Here is a 21,380-nt window from a genome sequence, read left to right as displayed (position 1 = left end):
CTGATTTACATGTTTGCAAAACTAAAGTGCATGTTTCGTGGTTTCTGTACTTATCTATGCAAATCGTAAAAATGTTCAGTTAACACTGCTTTAAGGTTCTCTTGAAAACTGCTTTTGGTACCATTTGATTTGTAAATGTTTCGGAAAATGAGATGCCAGCGGATGAAACTGTTAATGCCATTGAAAGTTTATTTTTTAATGGAAAAACACATTTTTCATGAGGAAACTAGCAAACTTTTCACTAATGTGAAGACAAGTTCTTCAGGTGGAGTTGAAGTAAACATTCAAACATTTGACACTGTCTGTAATAGCAGGTCTCTGCGGTGCAGATATTCTGAAGGGATGCAAATCTGTTCATAATTTTGTGGAACAGAAACTTTCAATACCAGCAGCAAATGTGGATGTTGTCAGATGTCTGGTGTTGAGATGAAATCAACACATTCTTTTGACAAACTTTCAGCATTGTTTGGTTGCAGATTTCTGCTGCACGTTAACCTACACATAAGCAGCTAAACACACACACACACACACACACACACACACACACACACACACACACACTCTTTAACATCTACTTTTATGTTGTCCAAATATCTAAATCCACTCCTGATTTTTGAATATGTAAACCTCCACACAGTTATATGACGTCGGTTAAACATGCTGTTTTCTTGGACTGGTATGTATGGACTTCAGCAAATTCCATTCCAAGAACAGTACTGGTGGTTTGGGTTACACTACTAATAGCAATGTATTTTCTGAGTGACAGCACATTGTGCAAACCGTAAGAATTGATCAGCAGTTCCATTTGGCTTAATGTCCCATGATTTATCTTTCAGACATAACACTAATTTGTTAATTGCCATAAACATTACACCAATTTTGTTCATTGTTTTTGCAGTAGTATTTGGAGATGTATTTAGCATTATTATTATTATTATTATTATTATTATTATTATAATTAGGTATAACAAAATTTGAAGTTAAGCGACAAGTGCGTAATATGATTCAAAATATTGTTGACAACATGAAGGATGAAGAAAATTAATGTAGCACTTCATTAACTCCAGATATCAGTAAATTTAACCAGCCACTCTGTATGGTTACTTTTGCACCAAAACAATTGGCAACTTACTATATCACTTTAATTTTTTAATATTTTTATTTTGTTTAGGTTGTTAGCAGTCTGACTGAATGGAACATGAAGCTAGGAAGGAGTTTAGTAGATGTAGAAGGTAGAATTTTACCTCAAGAAAAAATAATACAGTCAGCTACTATTAAGTATGATGCAGGGCACGAGGCAGATTGGACGAGGCAGTTACGGTGTAAGTAAACTTTCTGATCTCACTTCTAGATTTCAAGGTACCATAGTCTGAAGACTTACATTTAAAGACACTGTAAGGTGAATAATCTCACAAGTTTGTAAGTGGCAGAACTATTTAACAGGCTGAAATTTTGGAGAAGCTACATTACATCAAAGATAAGCAATTGATGTGCTGTGAATGCACATTTATTTTAGACAAAATCACATTCCAATAGCAGTCACGGAGCAACAGGACTTCCTTTGGTTTATATCCTTGGACATGATACTTAATGAAGACAACAGTAAAATTAGAAAATTACTTGCATATGATTGTATTAACAGTCTTTCTTCCCGAGTACCATCTACAAATGAAACAGGAAAAATTTGGAGGGGGGGGGGGGATTCTAGTTTAATATGTATACACAGGTGCACACATTTTATGGTGATTTACAGGTTATGGAAATGGATGTATGCTATGCCACAACTTCTTTCATGCAAATTTTTGAATGAAATACGTATATAATGTTCTGTTAAGTTCAGAGAACCAGAGGTTGTTGAGAATTCTGAAAGTAGCTTTGGGCAATTACGACTAAAACTGGAGAAGGGAATACAGTAAACAAGTGGGTAGCATTGAGAGATGAAATGTGAAAACAGAGGATCAAATAGGTGGAAAAACAAGACCTAGTAGCAATATGTGCATATCCCAACAGATATTGATTTTAATTGATGAAAGGGGAAAATATATAAATGAAGCAAGCAAAGGGGAATATAAATACCTCAAAAATGATTGTCAGAAAGTGTGAAGTGACTGAAGTAAGAATTGTTAGAGGACAAATGTGAGTCTACCAAAGCAAATATAAGGGGTGGGGGAAGGGGGAGGGGAGACAGTACCACCTATAGGAAAAATGTGTGTGTTTGGAGAAAAGAGAGGCGATATGAGAGTACAGATGGAAAACCAGTATTAAGCAAAGAAAGAAAAGCTGATAGATGGAATGAATATATGCAGGGCCTAGACAACGAAAATGAACTTCCAGGCAACATTTTAGAAAGGGAAGAGAAAGTAGTTGAAGGTGTGATGAAGGTGCGATACTGAGAGAACAACATGGCAGAGCACTGAAAGACATAAGTCTAAACCAGGACACTGGGAATAAAAGACATTCCATCAGAACTACTGATACCCTTGGGAGAGCCATCTATGACAAAACTATTCCACCAGGTGGTGCAAGATGTAAGAGATGTGGGAAATAGCCTCAGATTTCAAGAATGTAATACAGTGCACTCCCAATTATTCGTGTGTAGGTTATCAAGTTTGCAAATTATTTGAGCCCCTAAAAAAATACTTTTATTAGGAAAAGAGCAATAAACAACCCACTGCTTGGCAAGTGCCATTTCCATTGTTTAAACGACTATCACATGACAACAAGGAGCAGTTTACATTATCAGCCAGCCTGTTCCGTGTAAATCGGAAACAAACTAAGTTTTCTGATGTTAATTAATGTGTGTCAATGAACCAAATCTAGAGATTTGTAAGAAGAGATGTCAGAGAAACAAAAGAAGCTTGTTGACATTAAAACAAAAATTAGAGGTGTGATTTCCCTAAATCGTTTCAGGCAAATGCCGGGATGGTTCCTTTGAAAGGGCACGGCCGATTTCCTTCCCAATCCTTCCCTAACCCGAGCTTGCGCTCCGTCTCTAATGACCTCGTTGTCGACGGGACGTTAAACACTAACCACCACCACCACCACCACCACCACCACCACCACCACAAAAATTAGATTTAATTAAAAGATTTTAGAATGAGGAAACTGTTGCAAGACTGTGCTGGTTATGGTTTTGGAATGCAGACTGTTCAGGACATCAAAAAGAATAAGCAGAAAGTACTGGATTTTGTCAGGAGATGAGATCCTAGTTCCAGGCCATCTGTATGAAAAAGCATGGACAGATCTACATTTGATGGATGAGATGCTGCTCTTTTGCAATGGTTTAGAGCCGAAAAGACTAGAATGTGTCATTATTTTGGGTAGGATGAGTGCCAGAAAAGATAGATTTTTTCATGAAGCTGTAGGGTTCGAGGAAGAATTTAATGACATCATGAGATTTGCGAACCTACTGTGCAAGGAGAGTGGCTTAGTTCAAATTTTGCAGCAGCTGGTTCTACTGGAAAATGGTTCCAGATTTTTGTGGAAGAAGAGAATTTCGCACCAGGTCAAATTTATGATACAGGTGAAAGTACACTCTATTGGAAGTGTCAACCAACCAGAACCTTTAATTTTAAGAGCAAAGTTCATGGTCATGCATATAGGTTGTCTAAAGAAAGCATTACAATTTTGTGCACCACTAATGCTTCTGGGAACCATAAAATGAAACTGCTAGAGATTATAACATAAAAAAAGAACATTCAAGGATATCACAGCTAAGGATCTTGTGCATTATTGCAACCAGAAAGGAGTGTGGATGGATACTGAAATTTTCACAAACTGGTTACACAAGCATTTTGTACCACAAGTTCGACAATTACTAGAAGAGAGAGAATTGCTGCAGGATGCTGTTCTATTGCTTGATAATGCCACTTCACATACCAAAAGGATAAGTTGTATCTGATGGTGGTCTCATTGTAACTAAGTTTTTACCTCGTAATATGACTGCCTTATACAGCCAATGGACCAAGGTGTAATTGCATCGATAAAAGGGTGCTACTGGGCTGGTATACCATTCGATGGGGATTATTTGGTGCCATTCTCGGAGAAAGTTGACAATTTTGGATTCCATACACGGGATTTCTGATACCTGGCAGGAAATCGGGCTACAGATGCAAGTTTGGTCATGGAGAAAAATTCTTAGATATACTGAAGAAAGTTATTTTCAAGGTTCAGTGATGAAGAAATAACAACTACACAAATAATGAATCTGGTAATTGATTTAAATGGCTTCGAAGATGTTCATCAAGAAAACTTGAGTGAGAGGCTGAAGCTCGGAACAGTGAACCCTGCTTCCAGTACCTGAGTGACTGCTGCTTCACAGCAAAACAAAGAGGACACTGAATGTGAAAGTGGAGATGAAGACAACATCACAGATTATTTAAAAAAAATAAACGTGCTTACTTTACCTATGCACAGAATTTGGATAAACTTTTGGACAAATAATACAGGTTTGAAAATTGGTAGATTATTCGTGTTTCTTGATTATTTGTGGATTTTTCTCCCCCATATTAATCCAAATAATTGGAAGTACACTGCAATTCCAATTCCAAAGAGGCAGGTGCTGGCTGTCATGTGCGAATATTACCCAGCTATGAGTTACATAATTTAAAATCATGGTTGCAAAATACTGATACGAATTATTTACAGACAAATGGAAAGTCTAGTAGAAGCTGACCTCGAGGAACATCATTTGGGTTCTGGAGAAATGTAGGAACATGGGAGCCAATATTGACCCTACAACATACCTAGCAGACATGTTGAAGAAAGGCAAACATATGACTATAGATTTTGTAGAATTAAAGAAATCTTTTGACAGTACTGACTGGAATGGGCTCCACGAAATTTGAAAGGTAGCAGAGTAAACAACTTCTACATTAAGCAGAAAGCAGCTATAAAAGTCCCAAGTACATGCAAGAAGGCTGAGAAGGTAGTGAGACAGGGTTGTAATTTATTCCTAATGATGATTGTATACATTGAGTTAGCAGTAGAGGGAACTTAAGAGAAATTTGTGGAGGGAATAGAAATGCAGGAAGAAGAAATAAAAGCTTTGAGGTTTGCTGATGACATTGTAATTCTGAGACTGCAAGGGACTTGCAAGAACAGTTCAGTGGAATGGACAGTTTCTCAACAGCAGGATATTAGATGAACATCAACAAAAGCAAAACAAGGGTAATGGACTGTATTCAGATTAAATTAGGCAGTGATGAGGTAATTAGATAGGAGGAAAATGACACTAAAAAGTAGACGTTTTGCTATTTTGGGCAGTAAGATAACTGATGAAGGCTGAAGTAGAGTGTATATAAAATGTAGACTGACTAGACAAGAAAAAAATTATGAAAAGGAGGAATTTCACTAACATTAAATGTGAATTTAATTTGAATTGGTCTGCTGGAGTGTAGCCATGTATGAAAGCGAAATGACACATCAGTTGCATCAAGGAATCAATTTAATATTGGAGGGAAGTGTGTGTGTGTGTGTGTGTGTGTGTGTGTGTGTGTGTGTGTGTGTGTGTAAATAACAAAAAATATTTGGGTGGAATGAAACATGAATGCTTTTCACATGATGTAATAGTACACGGAATATAGTGCGAAATCTTCTAAATGTTCTGTGTATTATTGTTTGCAGCAAATCCAATGTTTGTGTGTTGCACTCTAAAGAACTGGGTTGTCATAAGTCCCTCAAGATGTATGAGGGATGCAGGATCATTTGTGCAAACACTTCAGCGAGCTGCCGGTGGTATGCGGATCAACATGCCAGAACCCTACTAGTGAGTACTTCTGTAATCTCTCTCTCTCTCTCTCTCTCTCTCTCTCTCTCTCTCTCTCTTGTGCGCGTGCATGTAGGACACAAGTATGACCCATTCTTTAGTACTACCGAAGTGTTTGAGATCACAACTATGTCAGATTAAATGAAGACATTAAAGCATTCCTGAGTGCGTGTTTTTAATGACAAAATTTTTGTCATTACCTTTTCGAATTCATTTTGAAGTGTTACTCTTTGTTATATCACATTCACTGCTCTAGAATACACCTAAAAAAATTACAGGAAAAATTTACACAAATGTTTTCTCTCCCTGTGTGTGAGTGCGTGCATGCGTGCGTGTGGGCGTGTGGGCGTGTGTGTGTGCTTCTGTAATTTTTTTGTGTGTACTCCAGAGCAGTAGAGCAGTGAATGTGATAGAACAAAGAATAACACTTCAAAATGTATTTGAAAAGGTAATGGCAATTACGTCATTAAAAACACATACTCAGAAATGCTTTAAGGTCTTCATTTAATCGGACTTAGTTGTGATCTCACACTTGGGCAGTACTAAAGAATAGGTCATACTAGTGTTATACATGCAGTTTCCTTTACAGATGAACTACATTTCTCCAATAAAATTATCCCATTAAACTGAAGTTGACCATTTGCCTCCCTACTACAGTCCTTAATGCTTTTTCGATTTCATATAGCTTACCAACATTATACCCAGTTATTTATTCAGTGTGACTGTCTCAAGCAGCATACTTTTAATACCGTATTCAAACACTGCAGGATTGTATTTCATACTCGTCTACATCAATTTAAATCTTTCTACATTTAGAGCAAGCTGCCATTCATCACAACAAATAGAAATTTTGTTTCAGTCACCTTGTATCCCGTTACAGTTACTCACTGATGACATCTTCCCTTTCATCAATGCATGATCAGTAAACAACCGCAGATTGCTGTTCATCCTGTTGATCAGTGCATTTATGTATATGGAGAACAAGAGCAGTCGTATCACCCTACCCAAGGACACTCCTGATGATACTTGTCTCTGAACACTTGCTATCTGGGACAGCATGCTAGGTTCTGTTACTTAAGAAGTCTTGGAGTCCATCGCATGCCTGTTAACTTGTTCCTTTCTTTTCGGACTCCCTCCCCCGTCTGCATTGGGACACTGTGTGGAATGCTTTCAGGATATGTGGGAATAGGATCTGCCTGCTGTTGCCTATTATCCATTGTTGGCAGTGTACCATATGGGGAAAGGACAAGCTGAATTTCAATGGGTCAAGCTTTCTAAATCCTTGCTGATTTTGTGTATAAAAGCTTTTCCTTCTCAAGGAAATTTAGTTTATTCAAACTGAGAATGTGTTAAAGAGCTGGCCACTGTGCCAAGTGGTTCTAGGTGCTTCAGTTCGGAACCGTGCTGTTGCTACGGTTGCAGGTTCAAATCCAGCCTTAGGCATGGATGTGTGTGATATCCTTAGGTTAGTTAGGTTTAAGTAGTTCTAAGTCTAGGGGACTGATGACCTCAGATATTAAGTCTCATAGCCCTTAGAGCCATTTGAACCATTTTTGTGTTCAAGAATTCTGCAGCAGATCAGTGTTAAAAATATTGGCCTGTAATTTGGTGAGTCCTTTGTTTTACCCATCTTATATACAGGAGACAGCTGTACTTGTTTTAAGTCACTTGGGCTTTGTGCTATGCAAGAGATGCACAGTAAATGCAAGGTAAGTGGCTAAAGCTGTAGAGTACTCTCTGTAAACTGAACGGGTATTCATTCTGGACCTGGCAGCTTAATTGTTTCCAACTCTTCCAGTTTCTTCTCTACACCAGGGATGTCCATTACTATTTCCATCATACTGGAGTGCATGCAAAAGTGTGTTTGCATGATTTTCTTGCACAGATATGAGAAACTTAAAATTTCAGGTTTCCGCTTGCTGTTTTCTGTAGCCACATCAGACTGGTCAAAGAGTGGGTGGATGGAAGCCTTCAAGCCACTTAGTGAGTTTACCTAGGACCAGAATTTCCTCAAGTTGTTGGCAAGATCTTTTGCTAAGGTATGAGAGCAGAGGTTGTTGTCTGCTTGGTGCATTGCTTTCTTTACAGACCAGCAAATTCTGTATTAAATTTTGCCTTTTGTCTTTTGCACTGAACTGAGTGTGCAGCAGTCTCTGCTTCCTTGACGTTTTCCGGATTTTGTTATTTAACTACAATTGGTCTTTTCTATCCTTAATCCACTTACTCGACGCATGCAGTCTGTTTAAACTTTGCCTGTAATTCCTCTATGTTCATTTACTGGAACTAAATGATGTCAATCCATTGTCTAAGTGATTTGCTAACTACTCCTTATCTGCTCTTTCTAGCAAAACTTCTCTCCTAGCCTTCTTGAGCGATTTGTTAACTTCAGTAACCATTGTCAATATATCATGACCAGTGATCCTTGTCAACTGACATCATCCATAAGGTGAGCCTGTTTGCAGCTAAGAGACTTAAAATATTTCCATTGCGCATGGGCAGTTGATATAGCTGCTCAAGACACATTACAGAAAATATCTTAAAAAATACTTCACCATCTGCCTGTCTCTACCAACTGCAAAGGATCCATAGACAGCCCAATCTGTAAGTGGTAGGTTAAAGTCACATCCAGCTAATACCGCTTGATCTGGGTATTTATGCACTATGGAGCATAGATTTTCCGTGAATGACAATAAAAGTTTCACAGCAGAATCGGATGACTGGTAAAGACATTAAACAATTACCTTGATTTCACCTGTACCTGTTACATCTTTAGTCGGACCCTGTTTCATCCTTGATAGACAACATTTTTGTCAACTTCAGTGAAAAGCCCTCCCCTCCTATGGCATCTAATCAGTCTTTTCTATGCATGTTCTGTGACTTCCTGAATATATTTGAGCTTTGTACTTAGTGTTTAAGCCAGCTCTCGGTTCTGAGAGTAATTTGAATGCAGCAACTTTCCTAGAGGGCAATAAATTTAGGAACATCATTATGAATACTTCAGCAATTTACGGTTATAGTACAGTAATGTATTTAGTCTCCACGTGGTCAGATTTCGCTATCAGTGTGTCAACTGGTGAGTGTTCATCGGAAGACTTCCGACTATAGTGTAGCCTAAGAAGTCCCCATATGCACTCCACAAGCACTCGGCTTCTCAAATAACTGCTTTCTTTGTATACTGCATCCCTGTGCTATCAAGGGGAATCCTGCAAATTCTCCACCCCATAATGCATGTACAGAAATTTGCAGTCGAGATGGTCAGCTGATGAAGCCTTGAGACCTTCCACTCGACTTCAGACCAAAGGACCCTGGTCAATTCTGGGAATGATTCTGCAAATTGTAAGATCTGCTTGCACCCCATATACGAGGCCAGCAGTCTTCACCCCTTCTGCCAGCTGCCTGTATGAACTGGCAGTGCCCTCTGAATCCAAGTGACCAGAGTTGGTGGTGCTGATGTGTGCCACAACTTGCAGACAACTTCATACTGCATGCTTCGTTGCCATAGAGGGGGTCACCTCCACATCTCGTACGAGGCTTCCAGTAGACAAACTGAGCGCAAATCGGCTTTCTTAATGGCTTTAGATGCTATTTTCCCAAGGGGCTCCATAAGATCCCTAACATTAGAGCTTGAAATAAGCCTTAATCAACATGAATGAGTTACCACTTGCCACCCTCACTACAGTGAGGGCTGATCTAGTTCTTTGGGTACACTAGATGATGCCTCGGCATCAGAGTCTGTGGGTGAAACAAGTGACACCTTAAATGTCCCATGTGATACAATGATTCTCCATGTGATACAATGAATCTCCATTACTGCTACACACTGAGGCAGCAACCTGGAGACAGATGATCATGGCCAAAAGTGTCAGGCTTTTTGTCAATTGGCCAACTCATCATGCATCTGCACTCAGCATGCACGCATCCTACCCATCCTAGTATGACCAACTCAAGAAGTAAACTATAAAAGTACACCGAAAAGCTAAAAATGCATCTTGCTACCCTCCTGACGTGACACCAATGAAAGTTGATAGCTTACTGATGTGTGTGGCAGGCCATTCAAAGGAAATGACAACTGCGTTACTGATTGCATGACTACACTTTATGGTTATTAAAATATGAAATTACATCTCATAAATACAAAAACAGAGGGAATTTAAGAATTAAACTATGAAAAATATGGAAAAAACTAAATACCAAACATGATGCTCTACCGGTGCATCAGACACAACAGGGTCAGTTTTTCAACCCCTCTGCATAGAAGTTCTCACTAGGGAATTGAACCAATTGACACTGGCAATTGTATATCTTCAGACTGTCATCCACCAAGTTGTTCAAGGTGCAGGAAGAGATATAATTGTTTGGTGTGAGGTTTAGACTGTTTGGTGAGTGGTAGAAAAATTCCCACCAGGGGTTTTGAATCATATGCTGGGTATGGGCAGGGGAGTGTAGACTCAAATCGTTATATGTACGGGAAGCTGGCTAAAGCTGGAAATAACTTCAGAAGAAATTTTTACAAAGGACCTAACTGTGTTCAGATACACTGAAGTGCCAAAGAAACCTATATAGGCACGCATATTCAAATACAGACACACGCAAAGAGGCAGAGTATGGTGCTGTGGTCGACAATGCTTATATAAGAAAAGTGTCTGGTGCAGTTGTTAAATTGGTTACTGCTGTTAAAATGACAGGTCATAAAGATTTGTGAGTTTGAACATGGTGTTATTGTCAGCGGACGAGTGATAGGACACAGCTTCTCGCAGGTAGTGATGGAAATGCGTATTTTCCCATACGACCATTTCACAAGTGTACCGTGAATATCAGGAATCCAGGAAAACATCAAATCTCCGACATCACTGTGGTCGGAAAAAGATCCTGCAAGAACGGGACCAATGACGATTGAAGAGGATCGTTCAGTGTGACATGTGCAACCCTTCCTCAAATTGCTGTAGATTTCAGTGCTGAGCCATCACGAAGTGTCAGCATATGAACCATTCAACGAAACATCGGTATGGCAGGGTGTATATGACCCGGGACATCCGGGAAAAACCCGGGAATTTTTTCGCCCGGTAGAAAACCTAGAAAAACCCGGGAATTTTTTAGAGTTCCGGGAATTTTTCATTGCTTGAGTTACCAGTTAAATTTTTGTGATTGTGAATGGTAAGAACCAATACTCTCATGAAGGATATTACTGTATCCCGCTTCTGCAGAATAATACTGCAGCAACAAAACATGAACGAGAGAGAGAGAAAAAAAAGAAAAAAAAAAAAAGAAAATAAAACTTAAGTCGCAAAGGAAATACGCCATATACAACAACAAAACACAGTGCTCTTACAAGCGTCTGCCAACCAAAGTGTATCAAAGGCTTTAGGAACAATATACAGTGCTTACTAACAACAAATTGCCTCTGATGAGTGTGATGTAACATAATCTTTTGCGTTGAGGCAGTCAATTTATTTGAAACGAAGTGTTTAATTTCACACTGTTGGCTAGTTTCAACTGTTCGCTGCATCTGAAGTGCAAGTTTCCATCTTCTAGCTCGTATGGCATTATGCCATAATAAAGAACCAAACATGAGATAATACGGTACTGGTACTCCAAGAAAATTTACATCCGAATGTGGACACACGATTGTGCACTTTAAGCCGAATTATGCATTTTAGTATGGTTCACAAGTTTCATGACATAATGCAAGATTTTTTTAACGTTTCACACGTACGAACATGCGGCCTTCCTGCGTCATCGTAGCTGCGCAAGTGGGGTGATGCCTGTTATCTGGCGCTCTCTGGCGACTGCTGAAACGAACCAATTTCTAACAGGTCACAGGAAAATATTGCGAATGGTGGTTTGAAAAGTGTTACTTTGAAAGTAAATTTTCTTGTACGCAAAATGAACTACGTGCGAGAATGTACAATGAATTTCTTAAATCACAGAGCGTTTGACTCTCATTTAAAAATCAACTCTTTGAGGACGACCATCTTAAAGGATTTCGAGCCTAGACCAGACATATACGTCGTTATTAAAAATTTTACTGACACATTTGTGTGATGTATCGTTAAGTGTAACACTCGCGAAAAGATCAGCATTTTATATGCTCTTGCAGCTTATTAATCTTAGAGACCCATATTATTTGTGAAAGCTTTGTTTTTCTTGTAGCAACACTATGTATATTAATGTAAACCATTAACTTCTCTTTTTTGTGTGTTCGCATTGTTTAAGTGATCTTGCTATTGGTTGACTACATCACGTGCCCTATGCTGTCATGAGGTGGCGAGATCACGTGACATGAGCTATGACTGGCTTACAAAAGCGTATCGCAATCTCAATTTCATTGCTTCGGAAAATAACATGCAGTGTTTGGTGGAATTTGAATTTATACCTCCGTGAAAAATGCAGCGTACATGTTGCTGCACATCAAAGATCTTTCCACAACGTGTTTTTTTCCCCTGGGTTTCGTTTTCTAAAGTGCCGGCAGATTCTACATCTGTGTAGAAAACCATAAACATTCAAAAGACTGATAAAAGTTTTACAGTGCCGAGGAAAAGTATACTGTCACTTAACACGGATAAAGTGTATTTTCAACTGGGAAATCCGGGGAAAAATCCGGGAATTTTTTTTCCTTGTCCATGTATACACCCTGGTATGGACTTCCAGAGCCGAAGGCCCACCCATGTACCCTTGATCACTGTACGACACAAAGCTTTATGCCTCACCTGGGCCTGTCAACACTGACATTGGACTGTTGATGACTGTTGCCTAGTCAGATGAGTCTCATTTCAAATTGTGTTGAGTGGATGGATGTGTATGGGTATGGGGATGACCTCTTCAATCCATGGACCCTGCATGTCAGCAGGGGACTGGCTGTTCAATCTGGTGGAGGCTCTGTAATGGTGTGGGGCATGTGCAGTTGAAGTGATATGGGATCCCTGATATGTTTAGATACGATGGTAACAGATGACATGTACTTAAGCATCCTGTCTGATCACCTGCATCCATTCACGTCCATTGTGCATTCTGACAGACTTGGACAATTTTAGCAGAACAATGCAACACCCCACACGTCCAGAATTGCCACAGAGTGGCTGCAGGAACATTCTTCTTAGTTTAAACACTTTTGCTGTCCACCACACACCCAGACATGAACATTCTGAGCATGTCTGGGATGCCTTGTAACGTGCTGTTCAGAAGAGATCTCCACCCCCTCGTAGTCTTACATATTTATGCACAGCACTACAGGATTCATGGTGTCAGTTCCCTTCAGCACTACTTCAGACATTAGTCATGTCCATGCCACGTCATGTTGTGGCACTTCTGTGTGCTCGTGGGGGGGGTCCCTCCACGATGTTAGGCAGGTGTACCAGTTTCTTTGGCACTTCGGTGTAGTTGCTGATGGAGTGTTTATTGCTTTCAGTAGTAATTTACCATGTAGGCTATTCAAGCTGCAGTGTATTGGGCTTCACGTGGGATATGAAAGTCGCTCTGTTTCGCATCCTTAGCGCTTATCATTATATGTTACATACTTTTCTATATTATTGTAGTTAATTTACCTTATAACCATGTATTATTGTATTATAACTGCTTCTCTTGCATTGTAATATAATTTTTTTGTAAAATGGTGATGTCTTGGATACGATAAATAATAAATAATGTAGTGAAATTGAAGTAGATGGTTTCTGTGACTTAGTGTGGGTAGATGTTATGCTTGATAACTGGAATAAATTAATTACTGGTTTCTGTTACCAAACCCTTGATCAAAAAACGCATTTGACCACCTAGCAACAAATAATCCTGACCAAATAGATAGACACGATAGACACGGGGATTACTAACCACAAGGTTGTTGTAACTTGACTGGATGCAGTAACATTTGAACCCACCAAAAAGAAACACAAAATACATGTATTTAAATAAGCAGATAAAAATTTGCTTGACCCTTTCATAAGAGAGCATTCACTCCTTCCAATCTGAATATGTAAGTGTAGACCAGATGGGGTTTACATTAAAGGTACTGCTATTGATGGCAGTTGAAATATATATACCAAATAAATCAATAAGACATGGTTCTGATCCCCATTGGTACACAAAATGGATTAGAAAACTTTTGCAGAAGCAGTGAAGAAAACATGATTTAAAAGAAGGCAAAATCTCAGAGGTTGGATGCAAGATGCTTTAAATGGTATCCTCAACGAAACTCTTACTCGAAATCTGGTGTAAAACCCAGAGAGATTCTGGCCGTATGTAAAGTACACCAGTGGGAAGACGCAATCAATACCTTCACTGCATGACAACAAAGGTGCAGTGTTTGAAGAGTGCCATTGAAGCATAGTTAATAAAAACATTTTCCAGAATTACTCCACAAAAGAAAACAAAGTAAATATTTCAGAATTCGAGTCAAATACAACTACCAACATCAGTAACATGAAAGTAGATAGCCTTGGTGTAGCGAAGCAGCTAGCCCTCGGTCCAGATTGTATACCAGTCAACCAGTCAGGTTCCTTTCAGAGTATGCTAATAACAATAGTTCCATACTTAGCAATCATAGACCTATATCACTAACGTTGATTTGCAATAGGATTTTGGAACTTACACTGTGCTTAAACATTATGAATCACCTTCAGGAAAAGAATTTATTTACAAACAGACAGCACAGATTCAGAAGATAACATTCTTTTCTCACGAAGTAATGAGTGCTCCATTTTTTTAGATTTACGGAAGGCTTATGACACCGTTCCTCACAAGCGATTCCTAATCAAATTGCATGCTTCCGGAATGTCTTCTCAGTGATGTGACTGGATTCGTGATTTCCTGTCAGAAAGGTTACAGTTTATAATAATTTACTGAAAATCAAGTGAAACAGGAATGATATCTGGCATTACCCAAAGGAATTTATAGGTCCTCTGCTGTTCCTGATCTATGTAAATGATTTGGAGACAATTGGAGTAGCCATCTTAGATTGTTTGCATGAGGCTGTCATTTACCATCGTACAAAATCATCAGATCATCAAATAGAAGTGCAAAATGATGCAGACAAGATATCTGTATGGTGCAAAAACTGATAATTGATGCTAACTAATGAAAATTGTTAGTCATCCACATGAGTACCTAAAGAAATCCACTAAATTTCGGTCACACAATTAACCACAACAAATCAAAATGCTGTTAATGTTTACACTAACGAATAACTTAAACTGGAACGATTGCATAGATAAGGTTATCGGGAAAAGCAAACCAAAGACTGTGATTTATTGGCAGAACACACACAAAATGTAACAGGTTACTAAAGACATTGGTTACAGTAAGCTTGTCTGCTCAGTCCTGGAACATTGCTGTGTGGTGTGGGAACTGCATCAGGTAGGATTGAAAGAGGACATCGCAGAAGTTCGAACAAGGGCAGCTCGCTTTATATGACTGTGGAATACGGGAGACTGTGCCACAGATACAGTACACAAATTGGGCTGGCATTCATTAAAGTGAAGGTGTTTTCCACTGCAGAAGGATGTTCCCACGAAATTCCAATCACCAATTTTCTCCTCAGTGTGTGAAAAAGTTTTTTGGCACCTACATAGGGAAACATGACATCATAATAAAATAAATCGGAACTCGCATGGAAAGAGTTAAGTGTCTTGTTTTTCCTAGGTGCTGTTAAAGAGTGGAACGGTAGAGAAGTAGATTGAAGGTGCTTCGATGACCTGTCTGCCACTCACTTTACTCTGAATTACAGAGTAATCATGTAGATGTAGATGCTCATTGTTCTGAAGGAAAATTATCGTGGATGACATTTCCCTGTGCTGTTCATTTTAGATGGCTTGTCTCAATTTGGTGAGCATTTCGCAGTACATGTCGGCAATGATTGCCGACTCACTTGGCGTGAAATCAACCGAAACACTACTCTTTCCATCCCAGAAAATGGCAGGCATCATTTTATTCAAACTGAGTAAGGAGATTCATTACATATTTTTGGTTTTGGCAAAATTGAGTGGCGTCACCACATTGACTGCTGTTTGTATTGTGTTTTGATGTAGGAATTGTTGCCTTTAACGATGTTGGAAAATGAATCATCTCCGTGTTGTCGATAGCAATTGAAAATCAGATGTCTGTCTGTCATTCATTCCCTTTTGTGTTTTTCAGTAAGCATTTAAGATACTCATTTTCCACATAATTTGTGATTCTTTCCTGTAACAGTTGTGCAAGTAGTGGTGCACCAAGCGTGAAGAAATTTTTCAGCTGGATGACCAATTGTTAGATGGCAGTCAGATTGCAATTTTGGTCAAGTTCTGCACGATTTCATAACTGGGCCTGCCAGTCTGCTAATCATCCTCATTTTCACGGTGACCAAAAAAGTCTCAACATCATTTTCTAGCCTTTCTTGCCCTATTGCTGTAGATCCACAGTAAAAAATCATGCAGACAAGTCGAATCACAGCACATACTTCGCAACTGGTGCAGTAATGATTTATGATTTTCTTTCAATCACAGTTTATGACTACTGAATCAAAGCAATGGCATGTGTGACTTTGCAATCAATCAATTGATTGCATTTGTGCATCTTTGTTCTCAGCAGCCAACATTTATATTGCAATAAACTGCCCTTTTTTCCAAATATACCACATGCATTCTGTGACATACATTAAGTATGTATGGGATTCTAAAAAAATTCTTTGTGAAAGAGTATGCTTATATTTATCTCAAACATTATTTGTTTCCAATGTTTGTCATTGATGTAAATTTGATGAAACTGTTTAGAAGTTGCCAGTTCTTTAAAGTTTTCTCCTGTTTGTAGCTCTTGCTCATACTGAGATGTGAAAAAATTTGCAGCAGTAAAAATTATGGGATCTCAATATGTGCAATTAAAACCATTAGCTGGACCAGAGTTCAAACATATACTGCTGCCTTTTGTTGCCTAAGCTCTTACCTTCTCAACTATTATGAACCCTCCTAATTGTGGGTGAGGAAAAAAACTGTTGCATAATATTAATAGGAAGTAATGGCGAATTAACAGTTGGGATGTGTTTCATAATCCAGTAATGTTCTCCTGGTATCACTTTTCTGTGCTCTTCATGAGTTTACTTACTTTTCCAAATGGTTGAAAATGACCACTAAACTTGTGCGCTGAACACTTAATGCCGTTGTAATGAGATTTTCATAATGATTCTCAAGCCTCTGTGACAGCATTGAATTTGTGTATACTTATTTTCACGTGATTGTAGAAAATAAGGCTGAGTAATGCGGGATGAAATTCTTGTACAACACAATATAGCTAGATTGTTAAAAGTGCACTCCGTGAAGTTTACCATTTTGGTTAAACTTCGTTGGTTGGATGGCTGATTCAGGGGAGATCATCCAACATGGATATCACGATCGCATCGGATTAGGGACAAAAATAAACAATTGAATGACAAAAAAAAAAGGAAGAAGTGTGTGTAAAGAAAGAAGTCAGTTACATGACAACTGCTTATTACAGTAATTAAAGCAAGTCGTAATTCAGGAGAGTAGTTGAAGTAGAAAATATGCCAGAAACTATTTGTTAGCTGTGTGAATGTAAATTTATTGTTAACTTGTGTGTCCCATTCACCTCTTGGGTTTTATAGTCGTGGCTGGTTCAAGAACATTTTTCCATAGAAACAGTTTATTATTTCATCCCCACCTCCTTCCGTGGGACACTTCGACCCATGTCAGTTAAGTTTTTGCTTCTAATTGTGATAAGCACTGTATACAAATCTTCCATTTTGGTGCCACTGATGCCTCTCTCAGCTTGGTGCCCCAAGCAGTGACTTGGTCACTGTTAAACTGGCCCCGAGTATTGTAAAAATGCGGGGATATTTTAGTTCATCTTGTTTGGTTTATTGTTGGTATAAAACTGAACAATACAAATTTTGAGTTCTGATGTTGATTAAAAAAAAAAAAAAGTAATCCCAACACGTAGATTAAGAATTTCGTTGACTTAAAACTGAGATATATTTCTTGCTTCTACTCACAACCCATCCTTTTAATGGCATTTTCATTTTATGCGGCTTCAAATTACTTATGATCATTATTTATCAGAGGATAAATTTTCGTACATTTAAATATGGGGGGATGTGGGCAATATTTACAGAAGTTGATCGAATTTTTGTCTTTGGTGGTGGCATAATCTGTTGGCAATCAAAGGATCTGAAATATCAGGCTGCAGATTTGTCAGTTTTTAAAACAGTCTGCTTTTTATTTGAATAATCTTGTTAATATCTTCTCATTTCACCACTATGAACACATCGTAATTTTTGCAACCTGGGTTATTGCATAAGCACTACTCCGAATGCCCCAAACTTACTTTGGTGTGTTTTGAAGTTTGGTCCGATTCAGTTCTGTGTATAGCTCTGTTAGTTGAAAAAACATTAGTAGTTGTGTTTGAAAGGCAGGTAAGGTTGGAAGAGTCGTAATCTGCAGTATTGTGTGATATGGAAGTAGAAAACTTTAGTTCGTTAGTTAGTTACGTGTTCCATGGATCAATCTCACGGTAACCGTTATGATGTGGAATGTGTGAAGTACATAAGAAATGCACACATGAATGAAGGTTTCTTTTTTCATATTATTGTTCACATTATCTCTGCTGATATTAGAGTAATTACTGTTGTTTGTAAATTTCTGTAAGTTAATTGATAATATATTAATTTCCCTTTTCATTACACGCTTTTTTCTTTTTCCTCCAGCCAAGAAATACAAGATGATCGCCAGGGCACATACGTGGAAGCTCTAGAGTATGTAATAAACTCAAAAAATCCGCAGCTGATTATGTGTGTTGTAACAAATAACAGAACAGATCGTTATGGTGCAATTAAAAAAAAGTGTTGCATTGACAGAGCAGGTGAGTTTATTTACATTATTACGTATTGGACATACTGCTTGTGGTAGTATTGAAATATCTCTCTCTCTCTCTCTCTCTCTCTCTCTCTCTCTATCTCTATCTCTCCATTATTATGTACCGAGTGTATATGCCCCGGGACAACTGGGAAATGTAGTAGTGCCCCGGTTCGGAAATATTGTAAATCCAGGGCTGATGCGCAGGGCAATCTGAGCTGTAGTGGGGAGGTGGATAGTCTCCACCTGTCCTGTGTTAATGTTTAATAATTTTGCTGTTTCCTCCTCGTTCACTGCTCTCGCATCAAATAAAAACAGAATGGATTTCTGTGGCTAGTAGCTATCAAGTGACTTAAAATACATTCACATAATTATGGAAGGCTAAAATGTGTTATTAGCATTAATCACCTTGCAGAACAATGTTTTTTGTCGGTTTGCTACAGAAATTTGGCTTTTATTAATATTTTCCACTGAGGCAGTCAATTTATTTTAAACAAAGTGTTTAATTCGACACTATTGGCTACTTTCAACTTGAAAGCCTTATCATGCATTTTAGTTTGGTTCACAAAAATGTGATGCTCTTAGAGTATCTCTAATGTCTTGTTTCTTTTATGACATAATGTAAGATTGTTTAATGTTTTACATGTATGAACATACGGGCTTCCTACGTCATTGTAGCTGCGCAAGCGCAGTGACGCCTATGTGCCACTCCCTGATAACTGTTGGAACAAACATGTTTCTAACAGGTCACTGGAAAATACTGTGAATGGCGGTTTGAAAAGCATTAATTTCAAAGTCAATTCCCTTTTACGTAAGATGAAGTATGTGCGAGAATGTACGATTAGTTTCTTAAATCTCAGAGCGTTTGACTCTCGTATAAAAATCAACTCTTTGATGGTGAGCCAGTTAGAAGAATTTTGAGCTCGGAAGGTCAGACATTTATGTCATTATTAAAAATTTTACTGGCACATTTGTGTGATGTATCTTAAAGTGTAACATTTGTAATAAAGATCAACATTATATGTGAGAGCTTAGCTTCTCTTACAGCTTATTAATCTTACAGACCAATAATATATGTGAAAGCTTTGCTGTTCTTGTAGTGACACTATGTATCTTACCTAAACCATTAACTTCTCCTGTTTATGTGTTTCCACTACTGAACAGTGATGTTGCTATTGGCTGACTACATCATGTGTCCTATGCTCTGAATGTCCACTGTTGTCTGATGCAGAGTTCACGTGACCTGAGCCACGACTGGCTTACAAAGGTGCATCGCAATCTCGATTTAGATGCTTCGGAAAAGTAACTTGCTTTGTTTAGTGGAATTTGAATTTAAAAAATACGAAAATATGCAGCTTACATATTACTGCACATCAAAGATCTTTCCAAAACGTGTTTTTCCCGAGTTGCGTTTTCTAAAGTGCTCTGAAATTCTACACCGGTGTATAAAACCGTAAACATGCAAAGGATTGATAAGTTTTACAGTTTCGATGGAAAGTATACTGTCACTTAACATGGAAAAAGTGTATTTTCACCTGGGAGAAAGCAAATTTTAAACCGGGAAATCTTGGAAAAATCCGGGAATTTTTTTTCCTTATCCATGTATACACCCTGCAACAGCAAAATGTGTCCAAGGATTTAGGACAAAGACTATACAATACTTCATAACAAACTGCTTCCAGTGACCGTAACGTCACTACTGTTTTCATTCAGTTCCTTTGAGCATTTGCCAGTGGGCTCATGCATATGCGCACTTGAGTCGTGTGTGGGCAGTACCTTCTCTGGTTTCCGGCTACTTGAAGTGTCTCTCTTAGCTGTATCAGCAGTAACAACAAACAGCCAGCCAGATGCTACTTGGAAAAAGTTTTCTTGTGCACCCGTGCTCTGTCACGTGTATGCAGAGCTGTCTGATAAAAAGTGGGAAGGGAAGTAGTCTACACTTGACCCATTTTTGCGTTTAGTGAATTTCCTGTTTCCTCTTCATTTACTAATCTCACATCAAACGAAAACCAAACGGATTTCTGTGGACAGGATCTGTCAAGTATATTAACATACATAATATCTGAAAGCTAAAATATGCGCATGGATTGCACACTCGTTTACGGGACTTTAAAGGAGCATATTGTTTGGGAACCTTTACATATGGAGACAAATGGTATTATGTAGGAAAATAGCAATAAATGTCATGGAATATGATTAGATAGATAAAAAAACTACTCACCGAAGTGATGGCAGAAGGAAACCTGCATACAAGTTCAGGAAATGTGCAAGCTTTTGGATCCAGAAGCTCCTTCTGGTCAAAAGGTTGAAGGATAAAGGAAAAGGACTGACAACAGTTACAGAAAAGTTGTGCAGATTCCTAGGTCAGGGGAGGCTTGCTTGAGTGTATGAGGGGGAAAGACTGATTGTTGAAGATGCATCAGGTAAGATTTGTAAACCTGAGAACTTCAAGGTGGAAGATCAGCAGTAAGCAAGACAAATTACTGACAAAACATCATGGGAGTGGCTCCAAAATCTCATGCATTTGCGTAACTCTTATAAGTATGTTCTCCTGCCACCACTTAGTGAGTAGATTTATTTTTATCCATCCAGTTTTCAAAAATGGGTTATGTGCATTAAATGTCGTCCAATGCTGTTCAAGAAACTAATTTGTGGATGTTTGTCACAGTGTGCTGTATAGAATAAAAAGGAATATTTTCAGAGAGAAGATGCATTTCTGTTGTTTATATGGATGACTTGATAATTGCCATGTTTTGCGAATAAAAATTTGTGGTATTTTATTGCCT

At 38.4% G+C, this 21,380-nt stretch overlaps 1 protein-coding gene across 1 annotated transcript in view; it reads left to right on the top strand.

The window, feature by feature from the left end:
- The window catches only part of LOC126481136 (piwi-like protein Siwi), a 127,554-nt gene that overhangs the window by 84,957 nt on the left and 21,217 nt on the right, over positions 1 to 21,380 (top strand). The window contains exons 10-12 of the mRNA XM_050104686.1: positions 1,172 to 1,322; positions 5,626 to 5,767; positions 18,447 to 18,601. Coding sequence (XP_049960643.1) covers positions 1,172 to 1,322; positions 5,626 to 5,767; positions 18,447 to 18,601 — 448 coding nt within the window. The remainder of the gene's footprint in view (positions 1 to 1,171; positions 1,323 to 5,625; positions 5,768 to 18,446; positions 18,602 to 21,380) is intronic.

The sequence above is a fragment of the Schistocerca serialis genome, chromosome 5 (genome assembly GCF_023864345.2).
Source record: "Schistocerca serialis cubense isolate TAMUIC-IGC-003099 chromosome 5, iqSchSeri2.2, whole genome shotgun sequence".
In the NCBI taxonomy this organism is placed as follows: domain Eukaryota; kingdom Metazoa; phylum Arthropoda; class Insecta; order Orthoptera; family Acrididae; genus Schistocerca; species Schistocerca serialis.
This window is presented reverse-complemented; position numbering and strand designations above follow the sequence as displayed.